Source organism: Takifugu flavidus, chromosome 16 (assembly GCF_003711565.1).
Source record: "Takifugu flavidus isolate HTHZ2018 chromosome 16, ASM371156v2, whole genome shotgun sequence".
NCBI lineage: Eukaryota > Metazoa > Chordata > Actinopteri > Tetraodontiformes > Tetraodontidae > Takifugu > Takifugu flavidus.
Genome location: NC_079535.1, coordinates 12,840,431 through 12,864,481, shown reverse-complemented (window position 1 = coordinate 12,864,481; position 24,051 = coordinate 12,840,431). Strand labels below are relative to the sequence as shown.

The 24,051-nt window shown below is 46.2% G+C and overlaps 6 protein-coding genes and 2 long non-coding RNA genes across 11 annotated transcripts; 4 read left to right on the top strand and 4 right to left on the bottom strand.

Moving 5' to 3' along the window:
• Positions 1–4: 4 nt before the first annotated feature.
• Positions 5–3,532, bottom strand: LOC130513054 (exocyst complex component 3-like). The gene is made up of 11 exons (XM_057011610.1): positions 2,916–3,532; positions 2,133–2,502; positions 1,878–1,995; positions 1,692–1,796; positions 1,515–1,615; positions 1,337–1,438; positions 1,116–1,242; positions 934–1,041; positions 663–818; positions 459–577; positions 5–323 (listed from the first exon to the last, which is right to left on the bottom strand). The coding sequence occupies exons 1-11, from the start codon at positions 2,962–2,964 to the stop codon at positions 191–193; spliced, it is 1,488 nt and encodes a 495-aa protein (XP_056867590.1). The 5' UTR covers positions 2,965–3,532; the 3' UTR covers positions 5–190.
• LOC130513067 (uncharacterized) lies at positions 1,011–1,895 on the top strand. The gene is made up of 3 exons (XR_008946606.1): positions 1,011–1,315; positions 1,445–1,569; positions 1,767–1,895. It is a non-coding gene; the product is annotated as an uncharacterized LOC130513067 (long non-coding RNA).
• On the top strand, positions 2,046–6,120 carry LOC130513059 (uncharacterized). The gene is made up of 9 exons (XM_057011615.1): positions 2,046–2,182; positions 2,267–2,544; positions 3,561–3,706; positions 3,994–4,022; positions 4,379–4,464; positions 4,606–4,732; positions 5,258–5,402; positions 5,478–5,527; positions 5,601–6,120. The coding sequence occupies exons 2-9, from the start codon at positions 2,521–2,523 to the stop codon at positions 5,714–5,716; spliced, it is 723 nt and encodes a 240-aa protein (XP_056867595.1). The 5' UTR covers positions 2,046–2,182; positions 2,267–2,520; the 3' UTR covers positions 5,717–6,120.
• LOC130513060 (vacuolar protein sorting-associated protein 29) lies at positions 5,987–8,638 on the bottom strand. Of its 2 annotated transcripts, none has more exons than XM_057011617.1 (4): positions 8,529–8,638; positions 6,908–7,099; positions 6,549–6,784; positions 5,987–6,473 (listed from the first exon to the last, which is right to left on the bottom strand). In XM_057011617.1, exons 1-4 carry the CDS (start codon positions 8,529–8,531, stop codon positions 6,356–6,358), a joined length of 549 nt encoding a protein of 182 aa, XP_056867597.1. In that variant the 5' UTR covers positions 8,532–8,638; the 3' UTR covers positions 5,987–6,355. The 2 variants fall into 2 exon arrangements, with proteins under 2 accessions (XP_056867597.1, XP_056867596.1); XM_057011616.1 differs by lacking the exon at positions 8,529–8,638 and adding an exon at positions 7,633–7,792.
• Positions 7,947–9,955, top strand: LOC130513066 (uncharacterized). The gene is made up of 3 exons (XR_008946605.1): positions 7,947–8,656; positions 9,378–9,532; positions 9,814–9,955. It is a non-coding gene; the product is annotated as an uncharacterized LOC130513066 (long non-coding RNA).
• LOC130513053 (exocyst complex component 3-like) lies at positions 8,672–12,475 on the bottom strand. The gene is made up of 11 exons (XM_057011609.1): positions 12,101–12,475; positions 11,318–11,687; positions 11,061–11,178; positions 10,875–10,979; positions 10,698–10,798; positions 10,520–10,621; positions 10,299–10,425; positions 10,117–10,224; positions 9,846–10,001; positions 9,642–9,760; positions 8,672–9,506 (listed from the first exon to the last, which is right to left on the bottom strand). The coding sequence occupies exons 1-11, from the start codon at positions 12,267–12,269 to the stop codon at positions 9,374–9,376; spliced, it is 1,608 nt and encodes a 535-aa protein (XP_056867589.1). The 5' UTR covers positions 12,270–12,475; the 3' UTR covers positions 8,672–9,373.
• Positions 12,476–15,126: 2,651 nt separating this feature from the next.
• Positions 15,127–18,312, bottom strand: LOC130513063 (vacuolar protein sorting-associated protein 29). Of its 2 annotated transcripts, XM_057011618.1 has the most exons (5): positions 18,179–18,196; positions 17,283–17,294; positions 16,036–16,227; positions 15,689–15,924; positions 15,127–15,613 (listed from the first exon to the last, which is right to left on the bottom strand). In XM_057011618.1, the coding sequence occupies exons 1-5, from the start codon at positions 18,179–18,181 to the stop codon at positions 15,496–15,498; spliced, it is 561 nt and encodes a 186-aa protein (XP_056867598.1). In that variant the 5' UTR covers positions 18,182–18,196; the 3' UTR covers positions 15,127–15,495. The 2 variants fall into 2 exon arrangements, with proteins under 2 accessions (XP_056867598.1, XP_056867599.1); XM_057011619.1 differs by lacking the exon at positions 17,283–17,294 and having other exon boundaries at positions 18,179–18,312.
• Positions 18,313–18,426: 114 nt separating this feature from the next.
• Positions 18,427–23,610, top strand: eif5 (eukaryotic translation initiation factor 5). 2 transcript variants are annotated; one of them, XM_057011613.1, is made up of 12 exons: positions 18,427–18,564; positions 19,108–19,332; positions 20,269–20,548; positions 20,628–20,709; positions 20,791–20,963; positions 21,037–21,148; positions 21,245–21,375; positions 21,629–21,790; positions 22,234–22,395; positions 22,499–22,663; positions 22,746–22,886; positions 23,236–23,610. In XM_057011613.1, exons 3-12 carry the CDS (start codon positions 20,477–20,479, stop codon positions 23,332–23,334), a joined length of 1,299 nt encoding a protein of 432 aa, XP_056867593.1. In that variant the 5' UTR covers positions 18,427–18,564; positions 19,108–19,332; positions 20,269–20,476; the 3' UTR covers positions 23,335–23,610. The 2 variants fall into 2 exon arrangements, with proteins under 2 accessions (XP_056867593.1, XP_056867592.1); XM_057011612.1 differs by having other exon boundaries at positions 18,470–18,586.
• The last annotated feature ends 441 nt before the right edge of the window (positions 23,611–24,051 follow it).

The window sequence follows — 24,051 nt, the reverse complement described above, 5'->3', positions numbered from 1 at the left end:
AGATTTGCATACCCTTAAAAAAATAATAAAAAACATTGCTTTTTAATTTGAGAACAAATTGTACGGCAGCTATATTAATGACACATTCAGTAAAACTGGATCTTTGTTCCTGAAGCATGATAGTCCTTACTGACCATAACTACAGCAGAGCTCGGGAAATAAATATTAATACAGCGTTCGGTCTCCTGCCTCAGGCCAGACAGCAGTACCATAAGACAGACGTGGAGTATCGCTGCCCAGAAATGGCCTCCAGGACCTCCCTGGCCTGCCATGCTGAGAGACGGTTCCATCGCAGCAGTGCCACCTGCAGAACCGGGTCCTCTCTGAGGGGAACCAAACACAAGGCAAGGTTAGGAAGGTGCAGTTCCTCCGTTGACCACCAGGCGCGGTCTTTGCCTATAGATACTTTTCTCTGTGTCATGATGTCATGATGATAAAGAGATGTGATGAAGGTTTACCGCAGCAGGGGAAATTCCTGGAGCAAGGTTCCCATTGTTAGAAGCACCATATCATGAGAATCACACTCCAGCAGCTCTGTCACTTTCAATATCGGGTTCAAAAGGTCGACACTGGGAACCTGGTGGGAGGAACGCGGCAGTTAAGGGCTGTTATTGGATGTTTTAAAAACAGGCCGTGGGTGTCGCCACGACCGCTGCTCTCACCAGCTCTGAGATGGTGTCGTGAAGAAGCTCAGCATCTTCTGTGACCGTTTGGCCGATGTTTGGACTCCAGCAATTGGTCAGTTTGTTCTGACGGACTTTGACGAGGTATGTGAGGTACGTGTGAGCGATGATGTTGTAGATCTCGACCACGACCTTCTGGTGCACAGAGGTCAACAGAGACACCGTTTAACTTTTATTCAGAACAAAAACTCTTCTCAACTGGGTAGAAGCTCTTAACCGTCCTATTGTCCCTTCAGGTGTTGTAACGTACCTCCATGACGTCCTGACACCACCTCTCCTTTGGAAAACAGGTCTTCACTTTGTGGCTCAAGTAGAAGTATTGTTTGTTCTTCCCTGTGAAGTAGGACTTCAGGAGGCTCTGTTGGGACAGGAGGGCGATCTATGAGAGCGCTGCAGCTTTTAATCAGCTATCATCGGTATATTGGACGTTACCTTTGCAACCTTTGACATCATTTTCTTCACACAGGTTAAAGTAAAGGCCTCCATGTGTTCCAGCACCGCCACGATGTCCTGAAGGAGGCTCCTTGTGACGTCCGCAGTTGTGGTCCTGACGTGCTGCCTGAAAGGAAACGTTGAAAATGATGTCGATCTTCTGTTGAGTGCTGTTAGCTGGTAATACTGCGTCTAATGAGGTAAATTAGAAGAGTTCTCACTTAATTTCTTTGCAGGTTTTCAGGGTCTTTAGGAAATAGGTCATTTCTCTTTCGTCCATTTTTGTTTTCTTCTCAAGGAGCTCCATTTGTTCATCTTTGTACCTACAGAACCAACGCAAACCTCAGCATGAACCATTGTAAAGACCCCCCGGTCCTGCAGTCACAGTGTCTCCCTCACCTCCGCAACATGTTCAGCAGCTCCTGGAAGCAAATCTCTCGAACCTCAGATACCAGTGAGGAGCTGATTCTGCCTGCGCTCGTGGACAGTCCCTCGGTCAACTTAGAATTAAAACACTACTGTTACCATCACTGTTAGATTAGCTTTAAAAAGAATAAACCCCAAAAATCCACAGACCTGGATAATGTCCACGTAGAACCTGATACAAGCTTCCTCGTTATTGCCATCGACATGTGTTCTGTCCATTTCCAGGATTCTCCCCACTGAAGCTCTGAAGTCCTCCTGAGGACAGAAACATTAAAACCGAGTCTTAATGTTTCAGGGCTGAAAGGACTGACGGGTGCAGCAGGTTTGGGTTCTTACCTTTACGCTATGAAGCAGTTTGTTCTTTGCATTTGTGACCCACTCTGTCAACAGCAGCAGGTCCACGTTCTTTCTTACATCAAGGTCCTGAAGAAGAGGTGGACCAAACATCTCCTGACTGGGAAGCAACCACAGATCGACTGGTTTATGACTCAAATGTTGGTTGATCACACGTAACTGATTCACTCAGATGGAGCGATGAAACGTTCTGCTTCCGTTCTTCTTCACTGAAAGTGCAGCGTTACTTGTATTTACCTCGGATACGTTTGGCAGACCCACGTCATGAGGATGAAGAGACTCTGATGGTCGTTTATCTTCTGCAGCAGATGATTGAAGCAGTCGAATATCTGACGGTGATAGCTTTCAACCTGTGCTCCCATCGAGCCCAGATTCTTCAGGTGGGGGCCCAGGTCCTTCCGTACAGTTTCCTGCACAGCGAGCAGGTACTGGCAGAGGTTCCCAGGAAGGTCTGCTGGTGGCCTCGGGAGGGTGCACACTATGGTTTGTGGGCCATCATCATGGCTGGTAGCCAGTTCCTGGACCAGGGGGTCGTGGTCACTCTGAAGCCCATCACAGCTGAGGCTGTCCTGGACCAAAGGGAGCGTGCTCTCTGCCTGGTTGTGTCCTGTGAAGAAGTACACTTATGAGGACATCTGGTGGCCCTGAGGTGAGATGATAATTTAGCTTTCCGATGGCAGCGTTGGTGCCACCTGCTGGTTGTGTTCAGTACCGACGCCTTTCAATTAATAATTAATAACTACATATTTGTTTGCATATTCAGAGTCTGAATTTATTCTGTGGTTCAGTTATTTTAAACTAAGCTTCCTATTTGTAAATCACACAAAATTTAACAAAAAAACAATCATTTCGGCTCTGGAGCGATGGGCTAAACTTTAACTTGTAATGTCTCTTTGATGTTGCACCACGGAGATAGACGGGTGTAATTAGACACCCGTATAGACATAAACTGACATAAACAGGTATAAACAGACATAAACACACCTGCTGTGCACAAATGATGGGAATAACAAATCTTACCAAGTAAAGGTGTCCTGCTCTCTTTCAGCCGAGAATAAATCCTTTTCATCGTTTTCAGATCAGCTTTAATCTGTGGCCGGTGGAATATGGTGCACGTTTGTCTCTAAAGTGTTGTATTGTTGTACTCGGAGTGGCTCTTAAAGCTGATGACCGGAATTTCCCACCACATTTTCACTTTCCCTTTTATGCGGGGGATGGGAAGGAAGAGTGAGCAAAGGAATGGAAACGTGACTATGAAAGAGAATCTTCTTCCTGTTAGGCCACTACGTAACACCAACAATACTCACAATTTGCACCACTGTTGCCCCCGGTTACGTCCATGAGGGGTTTACATGAATATAAAGTGGATTTTAAAGTGTTGATAGACTCCCGTTATTCATGGGATGGTATTTGATGTTGAACATGCAGGTCTGACAAACTTTCCCTCTCGGAAAAAGAGGTACTTTCCAAAAGATTTTACAGGTGTTATAAAATCCAAGCAAAAAAATAACGGCATCAAATGTTCCCTTTATGCTGATTTATGCTGCAAAATGAGCTGCTTTGGTTGGATTTAATCGTAGTTAATGGAGAAGTTTTAGAAACACGAAAGTATAAACAGGACATATTCAATTCTTCTTGTTTCCGTGTCACCCGCGTGTGGGGCAGGTGACCGGGCTCAGGTGTCACCGTACCTGTCAGCGAGGTCCTGAACAGCTCAGCTGTTTCCGGGTGCAGATGGACGTGACAAAACGTGTGAGGTTTGCAGTGACTCAGAAGGTCCAGAGACGCCATCAGGATGAAGATCTGAGCAGGTATCCGTGTCGGAATGCTTCTCGCTCACATTTCCACAGGTTTTCAATACTTTCCACAATGTTGGCGCCATGTCTGAACCAAAACTTTGTGTTTCTTTTGTATGATTTGAATCTTATTTGTGCTTCTCGTTGTTTTCATGTCTGGTCATGTCTGATATCCAATAATTTCACCATAATTGTGACTTTATGTGCGAATGAAAAGTCGGAACTCAAATATGTGGACTTCCAGGTGTGGGTGTTGAGGGCTGCTGGGGGATTTATGGTCTGTCTTGCCCTTTGTGCTGCAGGACCGCCGGGACGAACGAATCCCAAACGGGTATGTTTCAGGGATACGCCATCCGCCCTCGACCCTGAGGGCGTGGACCCAGGTGTCCCGTTGGAGGCGAAATTGAAGAATCTGGTTTTGTACTGGTGACACGGCAGCGTGATAAGACCGGTGGAAAAGGAGGGGAAATCCTAAACCTCAGCTGGGTCAAACCTGATACGTTACAGTGCAGGAAGGAAGATAACGAGAGCTCACTTTAACCACAGAATAGTTTAAAAAAGCAGCTTAAAATCAGCCGGATGAAGTCGGCTCACCGTCAAATTCAGCCCTGTTAAATGTCAGAACAGGAAATCCAGAATAAAATCTCCTTTTTCCTGATCTGCTGTGGATCTTCTGTATCCCTACAGCTTTAACAGATAACACAGCGGCGAGGCTCCAACAGGACGCGGCGCTGCCCATCCCAGGAGCCGTGAGCACGGCCCCCTTCCTCAAGGTACGACTGGCTGATGTCCACCAAAGCAACAGGCGTGCATGTCTGTCTACCTTATTGTAAAACACTGTTGGTGCTCCAAGTCATATAAGATGCTGCATCTTTTATATTCCCACTCATCCCCCTCTGACCTCTTGACCTCAGCACACCGCGCTGACCCCAGCTCAGAGGGAGTACCTGTGCAACATTGCGGCTTCGCACAGCGACACGCACGTCCGTGGCCTCATCACGCAGCACTACATGAACGTGTTGCACAGGTGCACTCCCTCAGGTGAGGACTGTCAAAATCAAATCAAATCAATCTTTATTTATACAGCGTCTTATACAATCAAAATTGTTTCAAGGCGCTTTCCAGAATCCCAGGGCCTGACCCCAGACAAGCAACAGTGGCAAGGAAAAACTCCCCTTTAACAGGAAGAAACCTTGAGCAGGACCAGGCTGTAAACCTATGGATCGTCGATAGATTCCATAGTTTGTGGTCCAGAACTGCTCAGATAGAAGACGGTGTCTCCACACCACACTCGTGTTATCGGTCAATCCAAAGTCTCCTGTTATTCTGGGGTTTCCCCTTTTTTTATTTGCCGTGGGACTATTTTTAGAGGCACAATCCCCATTAAAGTGGTTTCACTTTGATTTCTCTGTTTGTTTAATCGCTTTATTTTATCATCAACATGATAGAGAAGCAGACACCGAAATGGCTCTTCTTCAATTCTGGGCATTTTCAGACTCGACCTTCTTTAACTTGGTTTGCAGTTTCACTTCCACTGTCAGAAGCTGCTCAGTAACTCTGTTCCAGGGGGCAGCCGCTCTGTGGGCGCCCGCGCCGACGGTCTGGGGGTTGTCCACGGCAACGAAACTCAAGCTGAACTTTGTCCTGGAGCAAAAGTCAAGAATAAAAAGACTAACTCCAACCGTGCCGACAGAAGCCCCCCGTCATTCAGGTGAGAGGAGCACATTCCAAACCTTCGTGAAACGATTGAAAACAGTTTAAAATTAGCCTCTTTCCATTAAAACAGACCTTCCAACGCCTCAATCCGAAGAAAAAAAAGCTCATCCTCAACACAAAGTAGGCGTATTTCTTTAATCAGACGTACAAATCTTAGACTGTGGTTCTGCTTCAGCGGGTTTGTTGTATCCAGGAGCCACGATCCGACTGTTGGAGGAGGAGGAGGAAGAGGAGGAAGAGCTGGACGCCTCTCTCAGTCTTCTCTGCATCACAGGACGGGACGACGCGTGTTCGGAGAACGTCCAGTAACAGCTTCACTTTCATCTGTTCAGTGGTTGAACCGCAGCTTCGGTGCCCTCCGGTCCGGCGAGCCCGGTCTGGACAAAAACAACTGCAAAGCTAATTTACAGGAACTGAAACATCAACTTACAGTAATTTAGGGTGGTTTTTGATGAAGTGAGATTTTGGACGAGCTGTGCGGAAGAGGATTCAGACCATGTGTGAGGATTTTTTCAGTCCTTATTTTCATGAATTTTCATGCTCTTTTTCCATCACTGGAATTAAGACAAAACCAGAGAGTTGGTGAAATTAGACCTTTATTGTGGAGGGGAAATAAATGACAGAAGGCCGACTACCTGAAGCTAAAGGCCTGATTAGTTGTTTCCATGTACAGGAAATAATAAATGCAAAGATCAAAAATAAGTAAAAGAAAATGGCACCAAATAATCCTTTGGAAAACAAATACATGTGATCTTATTGCGTTCTCTCAATTACTGTGACAGCTTGGTTTCAAGCAAATGCTGATGTCGTATACACAATATAATACACAGGTTGTTCAGAGTTGGCCGACTGACCAGCTAACATGACTGCAGGAGAGATGCTGCCCCCTGGTGGATGGGAAGCAACAATGCTGAGCAATGGAAACCAAACTCCTCGTCCCACCTTCCTTTAAGTTTTCTTGTACTCGATTCTTTCCACCTTCACATCGTCACCAATCAGCTGATAAACGTACGTCACCACTGTTGACGCCTGGATGTCCATTAATACGAAGGAGGGGATGATGTTACTGTAAAGAGAGAAGACAGGCACGTTTCACGTCTTTCCATCACCACTTCTGCGGTTACACCTGCAGGACATCTACCTTTCCAGTGCGCTGTAGGCCCCTGTGGCGGAACCAGGGTTGATGTAAAACTTGTTCTCGTTCTCGAAAGCCTCAAACTTGTGTGTGTGTCCAGAGATGAGGATGTCTACGTCCAGCTGCCTCTGGAGGAGTGCCAGGCTGGCCATGTCGCCCCAGGGGATGACCTGGTGCCCGTGGATGAGCCCGATCTTGAACTGGCCCACAGTGACCACCTTCTGCTCGGGGTAGTTCAGGTTCTGACAGGGAACATTTGAATATTTGTGACCCAATTTGACGACAAGCTCTTGTGTTTAATTGCATGTTGGTTTCTATGAGCCCCCTCAATAATTCCAAAGCTGTTCCCAAAATCCTATACAGACCTCATCGAAGTCCCCCCGGACTATGTGGACGTCTCCGGCGAGCGTCTTCAGGTAGTCATAACTTTCCTTGGTGCAGAGATTGCCTGTGCAGAGGATGTGCTGGATCTTCCCGGGGACCAACAGCTTCTTGAACTTGGCCGGCAGGGTGTTGCATCGGTGAGGGATGTGCAGGTCACCTAACACCAGGACCAACTGTGACATCACACAAAGATAACTCAAAAAGGGAGTGGGCCAAGCAAAGTGCTCTGTGGTGTCCTCTCAGTGTGCTGAGCAGACGCCAGCAGGGCTTTTCTATTCGCTTCTCATCATCAAGACCACTGCTCCTAAAAAGAAAGTCGGGACTGGTCCGGCTGAGGGATCTGAGAGGCTTTTCTGAACTCCAAGCAACCTACTAATCTGTGTGGCTTTGCATCACTACAGCCCTACACTGTATTGTACCACTGGCATCGACCTCAACTGTAAATTTCCTGTCCAACTGAAGCTTTGAACATGACCTAAAAGACCCATCAGGTCCTCCAAACACCTCGGACAGTTTTCACCTCACTTGTATCTCCCTACCGAACCGTGATACCAAACGTTCTACTTCCATGTTAAAGAAGAGATGCTGAAAGCTGAGCTCGTTGCAAAGTCGATACGTTGGTGGACTGCAAAACTTTGCAATATCGTGTTAGTACGCCAGGCAGAAGAGCCAGAAGAGGGATCCAACACAGAGCGAGGACACTTACCCGATGACCAGCCTGGATGATTGGAGACAGGCAAGGTAGGAGGTGCAGGAAAGTGGTGAGATAGTGGAGAAAGACAATGTGCATGGAGAGGTAAAATCAAGAACAAACACCAAAAGTTAAACTGAAATTAGAAACGAAAAGTTAAAAAGTGAATGGATTAACTTAGCAGTTATGAATCACTCAAAAACACAAGAAAATTAAACAATGTGGCAGAATCAATGGTTAATGAGTGATGTTAGTGATAATCATAAAGTAAACGTGGTCAAAGACAAATGCAAAAACGTGCATGCACATCAAAGAACTCAATACGATGAATGGAAGTGGATCAAAACCCAGAAATATAAATTAACAACAGAAAATTGACCATTTTTACAGTCACTTTGCTCAGACGGGACAAATCGGTGAATTACGTGCATGTTTAACTGCTGAGCGCGTCAGTTGTAGCACGTAGTAGTGATGATTAAATCATTTACATTTGGGCTGAAAACTCGGTTATGAAAAATAAAAAGTTCCACAGAAGCTAGCTCGTTAGCCCAGCTCGCTAGCACATCTAAATACCGCAAAACATTTTAAAAATTGACAGCGTTAATAAAACGATCAATAAAAAGCTGAAAATAAATCTGACAGAGCAAAACCGAGTTGTGCGGATGGAAGGAGCGTTTCCAGGGCTGAAGTGTGAAAATAGGGACGAAAGTGTCCATCTGTCATGTGACCGTTGCTCCATCTCGGAATGAAGCTAACGTTTAAACCTGGAAACAGGCGTCGTGGACGCGCTCAAACCTCGACGCCACCATCTCCACGACAGCGTCCAATCCAAGGCAACATCATGCACGTCAGTGGTTCAAAAGCTGGACGTTAAATGGGAAAAATGTTGATTTTAGGAAATTCCTATTCACCATCTTCTATCTTGCTGCTTGCGCGAGTCAATTTCAGGAAGCACCTTTGCACGTGTTTGCATGTTTAGGAACCGCTTCTCCCATCGCTGGTAGCGTTGAGGCCATTAGCGTGACGACGGGAAATAAAAGTGAGTAATTACTCGTCTATTTTATGACTTTTATTCACTTTTCTGGCAAATACAACGAACGGAAAGTGTCAACGACAGACAGGTTTACAACAATACAGTTTTTTTCAACGTCTAATAACTTTGAAGGAAGAAACAAGTACCGGTAGTAATTGACAAGTGTTAGCATGCTATGCTACGGAAATTTTCCCAAATAAACAGAACCATTTTCTTCTTCGTCTTCTTTCAAAACAAAACTTTATCGATAAATTAATTGTCACAATCAATAAATAACGAATATATTTTTAAAACAACAACGTATTAAATTTTAAACTATAGCTGGAAATGGGAAACTAAATTAATATGTACGTCTAAGACATTATTTGCAGTAATGAGTATATTACTGATTACATTAACAAGTGATAAAATAATTTCAGTTTGTGTTCGTATATTTTATGTGATACATATGTCAATGTAAGTGCATGTAAAGTAGTGGGATTTTTTTTTAATCTGTAAATGACTAGCTTCTTTTGGATTTTCTATAAAAGATTTGCATACCCTTAAAAAAAATAAATAATAAAAAACATTGCTTTTTAATTTGAGAACAAATTGTACGGCAGCTATATTAATGACACATTCAGTAAAACTGGATCTTTGTTCCTGAAGCATGATAGTCCTTACTGACCATAACTACAGCAGAGCTCGGGAAATAAATATTAATACAGCGTTCGGTCTCCTGCCTCAGGCCAGACAGCAGTACCATAAGACAGACGTGGAGTGTCGCCGCCCAGGAATGGCCTCCAGGACCTCCCTGGCCTGCCATACTGAGAGACCGTTCCATCGCAGCAGTGCCACCTGCAGAACCGGGTCCTCTCTGAGGGGAACCAAACACAAGGCAAGGTTAGGAAGGTGCAGTTCCTCCGTTGACCACCAGGCGCGGTCTTTGCCTATAGATACTTTTCTCTGTGTCATGATGTCATGATGATAAAGAGATGTGATGAAGGTTTACCGCAGCAGGGGAAATTCCTGGAGCAAGGTTCCCATTGTTAGAAGCACCATATCATGAGAATCACACTCCAGCAGCTCTGTCACTTTCAATATCGGGTTCAAAAGGTCGACACTGGGAACCTGGTGGGAGGAACGCGGCAGTTAAGGGCTGTTATTGGATGTTTTAAAAACAGGCCGTGGGTGTCGCCACGACCGCTGCTCTCACCAGCTCTGAGATGGTGTCGTGAAGAAGCTCAGCATCTTCTGTGACCGTTTGGCCGATGTTTGGACTCCAGCAATTGGTCAGTTTGTTCTGACGGACTTTGACGAGGTATGTGAGGTACGTGTGAGCGATGATGTTGTAGATCTCGACCACGACCTTCTGGTGCACAGAGGTCAACAGAGACACCGTTTAACTTTTATTCAGAACAAAAACTCTTCTCAACTGGGTAGAAGCTCTTAACCGTCCTATTGTCCCTTCAGGTGTTGTAACGTACCTCCATGACGTCCTGACACCACTTCTCATTTGGAAAACAGGTCTTCACTTTGTGGATCAAGTAGAAGAATTGTTTGTTCTTCCCTGTGAAGTAGGACTTCAGGAGGCTCTGTTGGGACAGGAGGGCGATCTATGAGAGCGCTGCAGCTTTTAATCAGCTATCATCGGTATATTGGACGTTACCTTTGCAACCTTTGACATCATTTTCTTCACACAGGTTAAAGTAAAGGCCTCCATGGGTTCCAGCACCGCCACGATGTCCTGAAGGAGGCTCCTTGTGACGTCCGCAGTTTTGGTCCTGACGTGCTGCCTGAAAGGAAACGTTGAAAATGATGTCGATCTTCTGTTGAGTGCTGTTAGCTGGTAATACTGCGTCTAATGAGGTAAATTAGAAGAGTTCTCACTTAATTTCTTTGCAGGTTTTCAGGGTCTTTAGGAAATAGGTCATTTCTCTTTCGTCCATTTTTGTTTTCTTCTCAAGGAGCTCCATTTGTTCATCTTTGTACCTACAGAACCAACGCAAACCTCAGCATGAACCATTGTAAAGACCCCCCGGTCCTGCGGTCACAGTGTCTCCCTCACCTCCGCAACATGTTCAGCAGCTCCTGGAAGCAAATCTCTCGAACCTCAGATACCAGTGAGGAGCTGATTCTGCCTGCGCTCGTGGACAGTCTCTCGGTCAACTTAGAATTAAAACACTACTGTTACCATCACTGTTAGATTAGCTTTAAAAAGAATAAACCCCAAAAATCCACAGACCTGGATAATGTCCACATAGAACCTGATACAAGCTTCCTCGTTATTGCCATCGACATGTGTTCTGTCCATTTCCAGGATTCTCCCCACTGAAGCTCTGAAGTCCTCCTGAGGACAGAAACATTAAAACCGAGTCTTAATGTTTCAGGGCTGAAAGGACTGACGGGTGCAGCAGGTTTGGGTTCTTACCTTTACGCTATGAAGCAGTTTGTTCTTTGCATTTGTGACCCACTCTGTCAACAGCAGCAGGTCCACGTTCTTTCTTACATCAAGGTCCTGAAGAAGAAGTGGACCAAACATCTCCTGACTGGGAAGCAACCACAGATCGACTGGTTTATGACTCAAATGTTGGTTGATCATACATGTAACTGATTCACTCAGATGGAGCGATGAAACGTTCTGCTTCCGTTCTTCTTCACTGAAAGTGCAGCGTTACTTGTATTTACCTCAGATACGTTTGGCAGACCCACGTCATGAGGATGAAGAGACTCTGATGGTCGTTTATCTTCTGCAGCAGATGATTGAAGCAGTCGAATATCTGACGGTGATAGCTTTCAACCTGTGCTCCCATCGAGCCCAGACTCTTCAGGTGGGGGCCCAGCCTGCCCAGGTCCTTCCGCACAGTTTCCTGGACAGCTAGCAGGTACTGGTGGAGGTTCCCAGGAAGGTCTGCTGGTGGCCTCGGGAGGGTGCACACTATGGTTTGTATGCTATCATCATGGCTGGTAGCCAGTTCCTGGACCAGGGGGGCTTCAAGCCCATAACAGCTCAGGTTCTCCTGGACCAAAGGGAGCGTGCTCCCTGCCTGGTTGTGTCCTGTGAAGAAGTACACTTATGAGGACATCTGGTGGCCCTGAGGTGAGATGATAATTTAGCCTTCCGATGGCAGCGTTGGTGCCACCTGCTGGTTGTGCTCAGTACCGACGCCTTTCAATTAATAATTAATAACTACACATTTGTTTGCATATTCAGAGTCTGAATTTATTCTGTGGTTCAGTTATTTTAAACTAAGCTTCCTATTTGTAAATCACACAAAATTTAACAACAAAACAATCATTTCGGCTCTGGAGCGATGGGCTAAACTTTAACTTGTAATGTCTCTTTGATGTTGCACCACGGAGATAGACGGGTGTAATTAGACACCCGTATAGACATAAACTGACATAAACAGGTATAAACAGACATAAACACACCTGCTGTGCACAAATGATGGGAATAACAAATCTTACCAAGTAAAGGTGTCCTGCTCTCTTTCAGCCGAGAATAAATCCTTTTCATCGTTTTCAGATCAGCTTTAATCTGTGGCCGGTGGAATATGGTGCACGTTTGTCTCTGAAGTGTTGTATTGTTGTACTCGGAGTGGCTCTTAAAGCTGATGACCGGAATTTCCCACCACATTTTTACTTTCCCTTTATAGCGGGGATGGGAAGGAAGAGTGAACAAAGGAATGGAAACGTGACTATGAAAGAGAATCTTCTTCCTGTTAGGTCACTACGTAACACCAACAATACTCACAATTTGCACCACTGTTGCCCCCGGTTACGTCCATGAGGGGTTTACATGAATATAAAGTGGATTTTAAAGTGTTGATAGACTCCCGTTATTCATGGGATGGTATTTGATGTTGAACATGCAGGTCTGACAAACTTTCCCTCTCGAAAAAGAGGTAATTTCCAAAAGATTTTACAGGTGTTATAAAATCCAAGCAAAAAAATAACGGCATCAAATGTTCCCTTTACGCTGATTTATGCTGCAAAATGAGCTGCTTTGGTTGGATTTAATCGTAGTTAATGGAGAAGTTTTAGAAACACGAAAGTATAAACAGGACATATTCAATTCTTGTTGTTTCTGTGTCACCCGCGTGTGGGGCAGGTGACCGGGCTCAGGTGTCACCGTACCTGTCAGCGAGGTCCTGAACAGCTCAGCTGTTTCCGGGTGCAGATGGACGTGACAAAACGTGTGAGGTTTGCAGTGACTCAGAAGGTCCAGAGACGCCATCAGGATGAAGATCTGAGCAGGTATCCGTGTCGGAATGCTTCTCGCTCATGTTTCCACAGGTTTTCAATACTTTCCACAATGTTGGTGCCATGTCTGAACCAAAACTTTGTGTTTCTTTTGTATGATTTGAATCTTATTTGTGCTTCTCGTTGTTTTCATGTCTGGTCATGTCTGATATCCAATAATTTCACCATAATTGTGACTTTATGTGCGAATGAAAAGTCGGAACTCAAATATGTGGACTTCCAGGTGTGGGTGTTGAGGGCTGCTGGGGGATTTATGGTCTGTCTTGCCCTTTGTGCTGCAGGACCGCCGGGACGAACGAATCCCAAACGGGTATGTTTCAGGGATACGCCATCCGCCCTCGACCCTGAGGGCGTGGACCCAGGTGTCCCGTTGGAGGCGAAACTGGAGAATCTGGTTTTGTACTGGTGACACGGCAGCGTGATAAGACCGGTGGAAAAGGAGGGGAAATCCTAAACCTCAGCTGGGTCAAACCTGATACGTTACAGTGCAGGAAGGAAGATAACGAGAGCTCACTTTAACCACAGAATAGTTTAAAAAAGCAGCTTAAAATCAGCCGGATGAAGTCGGCTCACCGTCAAATTCAGCCCTGTTAAATGTCAGAACAGGAAATCCAGAATAAAATCTCCTTTTTCCTGATCTGCTGTGGATCTTCTGTATCCCTACAGCTTTAACAGATAACACAGCGGCGAGGCTCCAACAGGACGCGGCGCTGCCCATCCCAGGAGCCGTGAGCACGGCCCCCTTCCTCAAGGTACGACTGGCTGATGTCCGCCAAAGCGACAGGCGTGCATGTCTGTCTACCTTATTGTAAAACACTGTTGGTGCTCCAAGTCATATAAGATGCTGCATCTTTTATATTCCCACTCATCCCCCTCTGACCTCTTGACCTCAGCACACCGCGCTGACCCCAGCTCAGAGGGAGTACCTGTGCAACATTGCGGCTTCGCACAGCGACACGCACGTCCGTGGCCTCATCACGCAGCACTACATGAACGTGTTGCACAGGTGCACTCCCTCAGGTGAGGACTGTCAAAATCAAATCAAATCAATCTTTATTTATACAGCGTCTTATACAATCAAAATTGTTTCAAGGCGCTTTCCAGAATCCCAGGGCCTGACCCCAGACAAGCAACAGTGGCAAGGAAAAACTCCCCTTTAACAGGAAGAAACCTTGAGCAGGACCAGGCTGTAAACCTATGGATCGTCGATAGATTCCATAGTTTGTGGTCCAGAACTGCTCAGATAGAAGACGGTGTCTCCACACCACACTCGTGTTATCGGTCAATCCAAAGTCTCCTGTTATTCTGGGGTTTCCCCTTTTTTTATTTGCCGTGGGACTATTTTTAGAGGCACAATCCCCATTAAAGTGGTTTCACTTTGATTTCTCTGTTTGTTTAATCGCTTTATTTTATCATCAACATGATAGAGAAGCAGACACCGAAATGGCTCTTCTTCAATTCTGGGCATTTTCAGACTCGACCTTCTTTAACTTGGTTTGCAGTTTCACTTCCACTGTCAGAAGCTGCTCAGTAACTCTGTTCCAGGGGGCAGCCGCTCTGTGGGCGCCCGCGCCGACGGTCTGGGGGTTGTCCACGGCAACGAAACTCAAGCTGAACTTTGTCCTGGAGCAAAAGTCAAGAATAAAAAGACAAACTCCAAACGTGCCGACAGAAGCCCCCCGTCATTCAGGTGAGAGGAGCACATTCCAAACCTTCGTGAAACGATTGAAAACAGTTTAAAATTAGCCTCTTTCCCTTAAAACAGACCTTCCAACGCCTCAATCCGAAGAAAAAAAAGCTCATCCTCAAGACAAAGTAGGCGTATTTCTTTAATCAGACGTACAAATCTTAGACTGTGGTTCTGCTTCAGCGGGTTTGTTGTATCCAGGAGCCACGATCCGACTGTTGGAGGAGGAAGAGCTGGACGCCTCTCTCGGTCTTCTCTGCATCGCAGGACGGGACGACGCGTGTTCGGAGAACGTCCAGTAACAGCTTCACTTTCAGCTGTTCAGTGGTTGAACCGCAGCTTCGGTGGCCTCCGGTCCGGCGACAAAAACAACTGCAAAGCTAATTTACAGGAACTGAAACATCAACTTACAGTAATTTAGGGTGGTTTTTGGACGAGCTGTGCGGAAGAGGATTCAGACCATGTGTGAGGATTTTTTCAGTCCTTATTTTCATGAATTTTCATGCTCTTTTTCCATCACTGGAATTAAGACAAAACCAGAGAGTTGGTGAAATTAGACCTTTATTGTGGAGGGGAAATAAATGACAGAAGGCCGACTACCTGAAGCTAAAGGCCTGATTAGTTGTTTCCATGTACAGGAAATAATAAATGCAAAGATCAAAAATAAGTAAAAGAAAATGGCACCAAATAATCCTTTGGAAAACAAATACATGTGATCTTATTGCGTTCTCTCAATTACTGTGACAGCTTGGTTTCAAGCAAATGCTGATGTCGTATACACAATATAATACACAGGTTGTTCAGAGTTGGCCGACTGACCAGCTAACATGACTGCAGGAGAGATGCTGCCCCCTGGTGGATGGGAAGCAACAATGCTGAGCAATGGAAACCAAACTCCTCGTCCCACCTTCCTTTAAGTTTTCTTGTACTCGATTCTTTCCACCTTCACATCGTCACCAATCAGCTGATAAACGTACGTCACCACTGTTGACGCCTGGATGTCCATTAATACGAAGGAGGGGATGATGTTACTGTAAAGAGAGAAGACAGGCACGTTTCACGTCTTTCCCTCACCACTTCTGCGGTTACACCTGCAGGACATCTACCTTTCCAGTGCGCTGTAGGCCCCTGTGGCGGAACCAGGGTTGATGTAAAACTTGTTCTCGTTCTCGAAAGCCTCAAACTTGTGTGTGTGTCCAGAGATGAGGATGTCTACGTCCAGCTGCCTCTGGAGGAGTGCCAGGCTGGCCATGTCGCCCCAGGGGATGACCTGGTGCCCGTGGATGAGCCCGATCTTGAACTGGCCCACAGTGACCACCTTCTGCTCGGGGTAGTTCAGGTTCTGACAGGGAACATTTGAATATTTGACGACAACCTCTTGTGTTTAATTGCATGTTGGTTTCTATGAGCCCCCTCAATAATTCCAATGCTGTTCCCAAAATCCTATACAGACCTCATCAAAGTCCCCCCGGACTATGTGGACGTCTCCGGCGAGCGTCTTCAGGTAGTCATAACTTTCCTTGGTGCAGAGATTGCCTGTGCAGAGGATGTGCTGGATCTTCCCGGGGACCAACAGCTTCTTGAACTTGGCCGGCAGGGTGTTGCATCGGTGAGGGATGTGCAGGTCACCTAACACCAGGACCAACTGTGACATCACACAAAGATAAGTCAAAAAGGGAGTGGGCCAAGCAAAGTGCTCTGTGGTGTCCTCTCAGTGGGCTGAGCAGACGCCAGCAGGGCTTTTCTATTCGCTTCTCATCATTAATCTGTCACTATCGTGCACTTTGACTTTAAAATTACTAAATTATCTCATACCCCCAAAACTTGCCCCTGGTTAAAATGCTAGATCATCACACTTAATCAAGCGGCACAAGCTTGTAGATTAGAAAGGTTACACAACAAACCAAGTATATCAAGTGCCTGAATTCAAACTGTTGGAATGTGACCATCATTTAAACAGAATTACAACAGTGGATTCATATATTTGGATACTTTAAGGTTGACTACCAGTATAAACACTAAATACATGAGTCAAAAGAAGTTATTTTTCTTGGAAATCAACTGAATTGCATCGGCAACAGATTTCAGACACTCAATATCTGTTGTTGGGACCATTTTAACCTGACTAAAGACAACTTCAATATAACCGAATACGATATTATGATGTGGGATGGCTGCATCACTGTCAAGGTTAAAGACGAGACCCCTGGTGGGACGGGCTTCCTCTGGGAGTTCTCCTGTCCTCAGACATTTGTGAGGAAGCCCTACAGGCACCTACTGGTGCAAAGACCACTGCTCCTAAAAAGAAAGTCGGGACTGGTCCGGCTGAGGGATCTGAGAGGCTTTTCTGAACTCCAAGCAACCTACTAATCTGTGTGGCTTTGCATCACTACAGCCCTACACCGTATTGTACCACTGGCATCGACCTCAACCGTAAATTTCCTGTCCAACTGAAGCTTTGAACATGACCTAAAAGACCCATCAGGTCCTCCAAACACCTCGGACAGTTTTCACCTCACTTGTATCTCGCTACCAAACCGTGATACCAAACGTTCTACTTCCATGTTAAAGAAGAGATGCTGAAAGCTGAGCTCGTTGCAAAGTCGATACGTTGGTGGACTGCAAAACTTTGCAATATCGTGTTAGTACGCCAGGCAGAAGAGCCAGAAGAGGGATCCAACACAGAGCGAGGACACTTACCCGATGACCGGCCTGGATGATTGGAGACAGGCAAGGTAGGAGGTGCAGGAAAGTGGTGAGATAGTGGAGAAAGACAATGTGCATGGAGAGGTAAAATCAAGAACAAACACCAAAAGTTAAACTGAAATTAGAAACGAAAAGTTAAAAAGTGAATGGATTAACTTAGCAGTTATGAATCACTCAAAAACACAAGAAAATTAAACAATGTGGCAGAATCAATGGTTAATGGGTGATGTTAGTGATAATCATAAAGTAAACGTGGTCAAAGACAAATGCAAAAACGTGCATGCACATCAAAGAACTCAATACGATGAATGGAAGTGGATCAAAACCCAGAAATATAAATTAACAACAGAAAATTGACCATTTTTACAGTCACTTTGCTCAGACGGGACAAATCGGTGAATTACGTGCATGTTTAACTGCTGAGCGCGTCAGTTGTAGCACGTAGTAGTGATGATTAAATCATTTACATTTGGGCTGAAAACTCGGTTATGAAAAATAAAAAGTTCCACAGAAGCTAGCTCGTTAGCCCAGCTCGCTAGCACATCTAAATACCGCAAAACATTTTAAAAATTGACAGCGTTAATAAAACGATCAATAAAAAGCTGAAAATAAATCTGACAGAGCAAAACCGAGTTGTGCGGATGGAAGGAGCGTTTCCAGGGCTGAAGTGTGAAAATAGGGACGAAAGTGTCCATCTGTCATGTGACCGTTGCTCCATCTCGGAATGAAGCTAACGTTTAAACCTGGAAACAGGCGTCGTGGACGCGCTCAAACCTCGACGCCACCATCTCCACGACAGCGTCCAATCCAAGGCAACATCATGCACGTCAGTGGTTCAAAAGCTGGACGTTAAATGGGAAAAATGTTGACTTTAGGAAATTCCTACTCACCATCTTCTATCTTGCTGCTTGCGCGAGTCAATTTCAGGAAGCACCTTTGCACGTACAGCGTCATTGCGTCATCCGATGAGGAACCACAATTATGTAGCCTTTCAAAATAAAAGAAACTTGTTGACGTGCAGACCACGCCGCGGGTGGGGCCACTCTTCGTGGTTATACTTGCGCAAATTGCAAACATTGTAATTTAAAACAAATGTCCCACAAATGTTTCCAGTCAAAAATGATCCTTTCATGCATTAGGTTAAAGATCTATCCATGCTTTAAATTTGAAGGCGTTGTCATAACCGGAAACGGTAACCACTGCCCTTGCTTCCGTTCTCTTGACGATAGTAGGTTAAAGCGACGCATTTAGCAGCTTTTCCCAGAACATTCGAGAGGTAAGGTGCGGACAGAAATCAGGTAATTACGCTGTGCTTATCGTGACGTGGATTTCAGACTAGAAAATGAAGCCAGCTACCCAGAGTTAAACGACACTCTTCATTTAATTGTCTCCCAGTCGTCAACGCTTGGCTTCTAACCGCAGGATGTGTCTATTTCCTGAAGCTTTAGCGTTATATTCTTCCGTTTTTTAATCACAGACGCGCTGACGACGAATTAGTAATCACTTATACGGGTAGCTGTGCCTAATTAAGGATCCGGTCTCATTTAATCTGCTCTTAAATTGGTTCATTTGATAAAATTCCCGTCTAACGCTACTTGGAGCATCTTACGGGGCTGACGCCATCTATTTATTGGGTTACAAGCCACGCACAACTAATCGGTCTAAAATGGTTCACGGTGTGGTTTTAAGTTGGTGTTGTTGATTTTTTTTTTTTTTACCATCAGATAATATACGTAATCGCCCCATTCAACAAGGGGAACTGTCACAACGGAAGATGCTAGTAGCTCCGGGTGTTAACGCCGCGTTTTTCCGCCCCCAGGTCCCCAAACCCCGAGGACGTTCTGGATAGCAGCCTTCTGTCTGTGAGCCTGGCACCTGCACTGTTTGGACGCATTAGGGGGTTGACCGGTGCATCTTTTGAAAGGCAAAGAACCATTAAGAACCCTGCTGCAATCGATACAACTTCAGCACCAGCCATCGACCACCGTTCACTGCGGCTCTTGGACGATCAGCGTTGTGTTTATGTCTTTGTTTTGCGAAAACGGTGAGTTGTCGGAGCCACTTTTCACACCAGCCGAGCCTTTGACGCGACATATGCTGCGCGAATTCGTTAGATAAGCACGGTGATCGCGAGCGCTGTGGCGCAGTAATAAGGGATCGTAGCCGCTCTCGATCAAAATGGCGCCTCCCAGGCGCTCCACTCGTGCGCGCTGGCTGTGACGCACTCTGCACCAAGCGCTGAGCTAAGCTAGTTAGCTTCCTTCCGAAATAGCCCGACCTGTGCCCTTCTGGGACACCTCGGCTCTGGGCACATTTAAAAGAGTTATTCAGACGTTGGTGGGCAGCCACGCCGCGGAAGCCCCGTAACCAGCAGCCACCTTTCCAGCAGCTTTGTGCCGGACGTGTGTGGCAGCTGCTAGGCCTCCCGTTTTTGACCTAATGACAAGAGAAGGCCCCGTGTGACCTACCCGTGGCCCTCATCTGTGACAATGGTCTTTCACACCACTGTTTGGTACCTCCAGGGACACAAAGCGCCCCGTCCTGCCGCAGGGTTTGGCGTCTGTCCTGTTTACCCACCCGGGGATCACGCAGATATTTGCTGTAACAAGTGTGGTCAGCAGTATTTAAGGGTCACGGCTGGATACAGCTGCTTCTGTTGGTAATCTGCCATCTATGACACCCAGTAGTCATACCTGAACGCCCCGGCAGTTGAGAAGGATTTTATTTCAGTGATGTGACTCGTGTGTGTGTTTATTTTATTCATTCCGTATAATTGCATAGCATTATAAACGCTAGGGAAGTACTAAGATTCTCTCACAGTGGCCAAATAGGCTACTCCTTTTTAAGGCTTTTCCATTTAGGGGTTGAAACGGTAAATCACCCATCCTGTTCTCTCACACCAGCATGTCCTCTCCACCGAGTTCACTATTAACTAGCTTTCTGGATTAGATATTGATATGCATTTGTCTCTCTGTTTCAGAGCTGTTGCGCAGCCGTTGGAACCTGTGTGGTGGAAATCTAGCCTTCAAGCAAGGAGCTTGCGGCCACAGCGGCACAGCGTTTTTCATGTCAGAGACCGAGCGCGCTTGCAGTCGTTTATGTCATCCCCTCTTTTCCAGACAGAAGATCCCGAAAAATCCCCAACCAAGATCCTTTTATCTTACTGATAGTGCTAACATCCATCCAAAATGTCTGTCAACGTCAACCGCAGCGTGTCAGACCAGTTCTATCGCTACAAGATGCCCCGTCTGATTGCCAAGGTAACTTTCCCGAGGCTGGTTTCACTAGTGAACCTCTCTGGATGGTGTTTGAACCAGTCCTCTGTTGTTGTGCTTCCAGGTTGAAGGCAAAGGGAATGGAATCAAGACGGTCATTGTCAACATGGTTGACGTTGCAAAGGCGTTGAACAGGCCTCCAACATGTCAGTACTGCCTTCGCTTTTCTCTGTCCTGTCGGAATGGTAAAACCTGTTGCTTATTAAAATATCGGCTTTCTTTCGTAGACCCGACCAAGTTTTTTGGTTGTGAACTCGGCGCTCAGACCCAGTTTGATACCAAAAATGACCGTTACATCGTCAACGGATCCCACGAGGCGAACAAGTTGCAGGACATGCTTGATGGGTTCATCAAAAAATTTGTGCTGTGTGCCGAGTGCGACAACCCTGAAACTGATCTGGTGAGTCTCGGGCAGCATCTGTAACGCTTGTGAACGCTGAGACACATGATTAAAGGAGAACCTCTCGTTCCAGCATGTCAACCCCAAGAAACAAACCATTGGTACTTCCTGTAAGGCCTGTGGATACCGCGGCATGCTAGACACCAGACACAAACTTTGCACGTTCATTCTTAAAAACCCACCTGGTGAGATTCTCGTTCAAATATCTTCACCTGTTCCCGTCCGGGGGAGATAAAAATAACTTTGGCTCATGCCACTTCCTTACTTTTCAACCATCACAGAAAGCACGGATAGTGGATCCGCATCTGTAAAGAAAGACAAAGAGAAAAAGAACCGCAAAAAAGACAAAGAGAACGGCTCGGGCAGCGGAGAGGCTGGAAACCACGACAACATCGACGCCCCTGAAGCTGTGGTGGGTTTCATTGGGCTTTGAATGGTTCCTGACCATTGTTGAAGTTGCTGTTTCCAGTAGAGCAGCTGTACCTTCACAACAGGAAACGCAGTCTGACTGCTGCTGTTTGTTCGATGGACTCGTGTCCTCTTGGTCATAGGAACCCTGAACTAACCAGATTTGACCCTGTGACGTTGGCCTGACGTTTAGGTTACGCGATGTACCGCTTCATGCTGCTGCGTGTAAACTTTGACCTCTCCTGTCTGGTGCGAAGGATCGCGATGATGAAGATGAGGACTGGGCAGAGGAGACCACGGAGGAGGCGCAGCGGCGGCGCATGGAGGAAATCAGCGACCACGCCAAGAACCTGACGCTGAGCGAGGATCTGGAGAAACCCCTGGAAGAGCGGGTCAATTTGTTCTACAACTTTGTCAAAGTGAGCAGCGTCAGACTGTACGCTTGTACCGAGGCTGCCGGTTGAATACCCTCAGCATCTGTGGGCCAGAGCCGGACTGGAGCTGAGCTTGAGTTACCTGGACCAGGTCCAGGTGTCACCTCTTGGTGACAGTGGACGCTTGTTTACCGAGCTAAACCCAAATGTGAGCTGTTGATTTAAAGGCTGTGGCCTCCAGGATGTGTCCTTCAGCCCTCTGAGCCGCTGTGGTGAATAATTCATCACTGAAACCAGCAGGATCAGAACAAGTCCCTGTTTGAACAGGTCGATCAAAGGTTGCATGTTTAGTTTCTCAACAGTAAATCACCAGAAGGAAAAGGAATAATGTTAAAAATGGTTTTGGTGACTAATATTCTGTGTAGTATTTCAACTGTGGTGACGTCTGTGCCTGCTCATTTACGGTGGTGCTGTTTTCTGACTGGCAGCAAAGGAAGGAGAACAAAACCATCGACGGTGCCGACAAGGAGATCTTGGCAGAGGCGGAGCGCCTGGACGTTAAGGCCATGGGCCCCCTCATCCTGAGTGAGCTGCTCTTTAACGAGAACATCCGAGACCAGATCAAGAAGTATAAACGCCACTTTCTGCGCGTAAGTTGGGACTCGTTGACCGATTCCATTGATTAGTCTGACCTTCAGATCCTTTCACCTCTCAATAGAAGGAACCTAACGCTGGTCTCTATTTACATTTTAGTTCTGCCATAACAACAAGAAAGCCCAAAAGTATCTGCTGGGGGGGTTCGAGTGTGTTGTGAAGCTGCACCAGGTTCAGCTGCTGCCTCGTGTTCCTATCATCCTTAAAGAGCTCTACGACGCTGACCTGCTGGAGGAGGACGTCATTTTTGCCTGGGCAGAGAAGGTGAGCCTGTCACAGATGTTTTATAGGTAATCCAGCTGCTGAAATGTGTGTTTTTGATTTTCACAACCCTCAAATCCACCAGGTTTCTAAGAAGTACGTCTCCAAGGAACTTGCCAAAGAGATCCACGCCAAGGCTGCTCCTTTTGTCAAATGGCTGAAGGAGGCTGAAGAGGAGAGCGAGGGCAGTGAGGAAGAGGAGGAGGAGGAGGATGAGAACGTAGAGGTGAGGTTATTTGCTGGTTTCCGTGTGAATTGCGAGTGTAAGCTTCTCTGCACCTGCTTAAGGTGATCTAACCGGGTCAGACTGACGTGACCTGGACCTCGGCTGTAATTAGCTCCGCTGCCAGCAGAGGGAGACAGACGATGTCGACGCTGTAAAACGCCTTTAAAAACAAACCAGAACAAGATGAGCGTTTCCTGTTACCTGCTGGAGAGATGTTACTGGCCCTTAATTACTGCGTGTGGACAAGGGGACGAGTCTGGAGACATTCTGCTTACTTGTTGACACAAATGGGTTGGTGATATTTCAGACGTGGCCTCTGGATGTGCTCAGCTGTGTCCTCTGTCCTCAGGTGGTGTATTCGCCCTCCGCCCGTGAGCTCAAGATGGAGACGGTGAAACCAGAAGCATCTGAGAAGGAGGAGGATGATATCGACATCGATGCAATCTAAGAGACTCCCAGGAGCTTTTTATTTTTGATTTTCTTGTGTTGTGGCTTTGAATTGCGATGCCGTCTCAACTAAACAGCTGGCCTTTTCCCTCCTCCCCCCCCCCATCCCGGCCCACACCCACCATCCTCTGCTTTATGGCATGACTTACTATAGTGCTTTACTTGCTGCACATTAACTCTGACATGTCAAGGTCGCTTTGGGATTGTTTTGACTGCACACTTCCTCTTTTTGGTCCCTATATTTTTCCAGTCAATAAATAATGTTTTACTATCAGCACATTTGACTGTTTCTTGTTTTGTTTTATTTTCATTTAATAATAAAAACACAGCGAGGCAGGTGTGTCAAGGGTTGTAGAAAATTTTATGTTTCAATCACTTTTGCTTTTGAACTTGAACTTCTATGTTGAACCGAACTATGGCCCAGAACTTCACAACAGTTGCGGATCTTTGGCTCTGGGGGGTCAAAACGGTGCGTTGATCTCACTTGAATCCGAAACTAAAGAGGAAGTAGCGACGTTGCTCCGCGTTACTTTCTTAGTTTTTCATGAGCCACACGAACAAAGGAATCCCCACAGAGCCGTTTCCTCTCGGCTGCTGATGACACTTCGCTCGGTGTCGGTTTCCTCCGCCCGAACCGGGTTCGCTAATGCTGCATTCAAGTGCGTTTGGATATTACAGTGACCTATTCGCTATACCACGTAACTTACGGTCCGTGTTT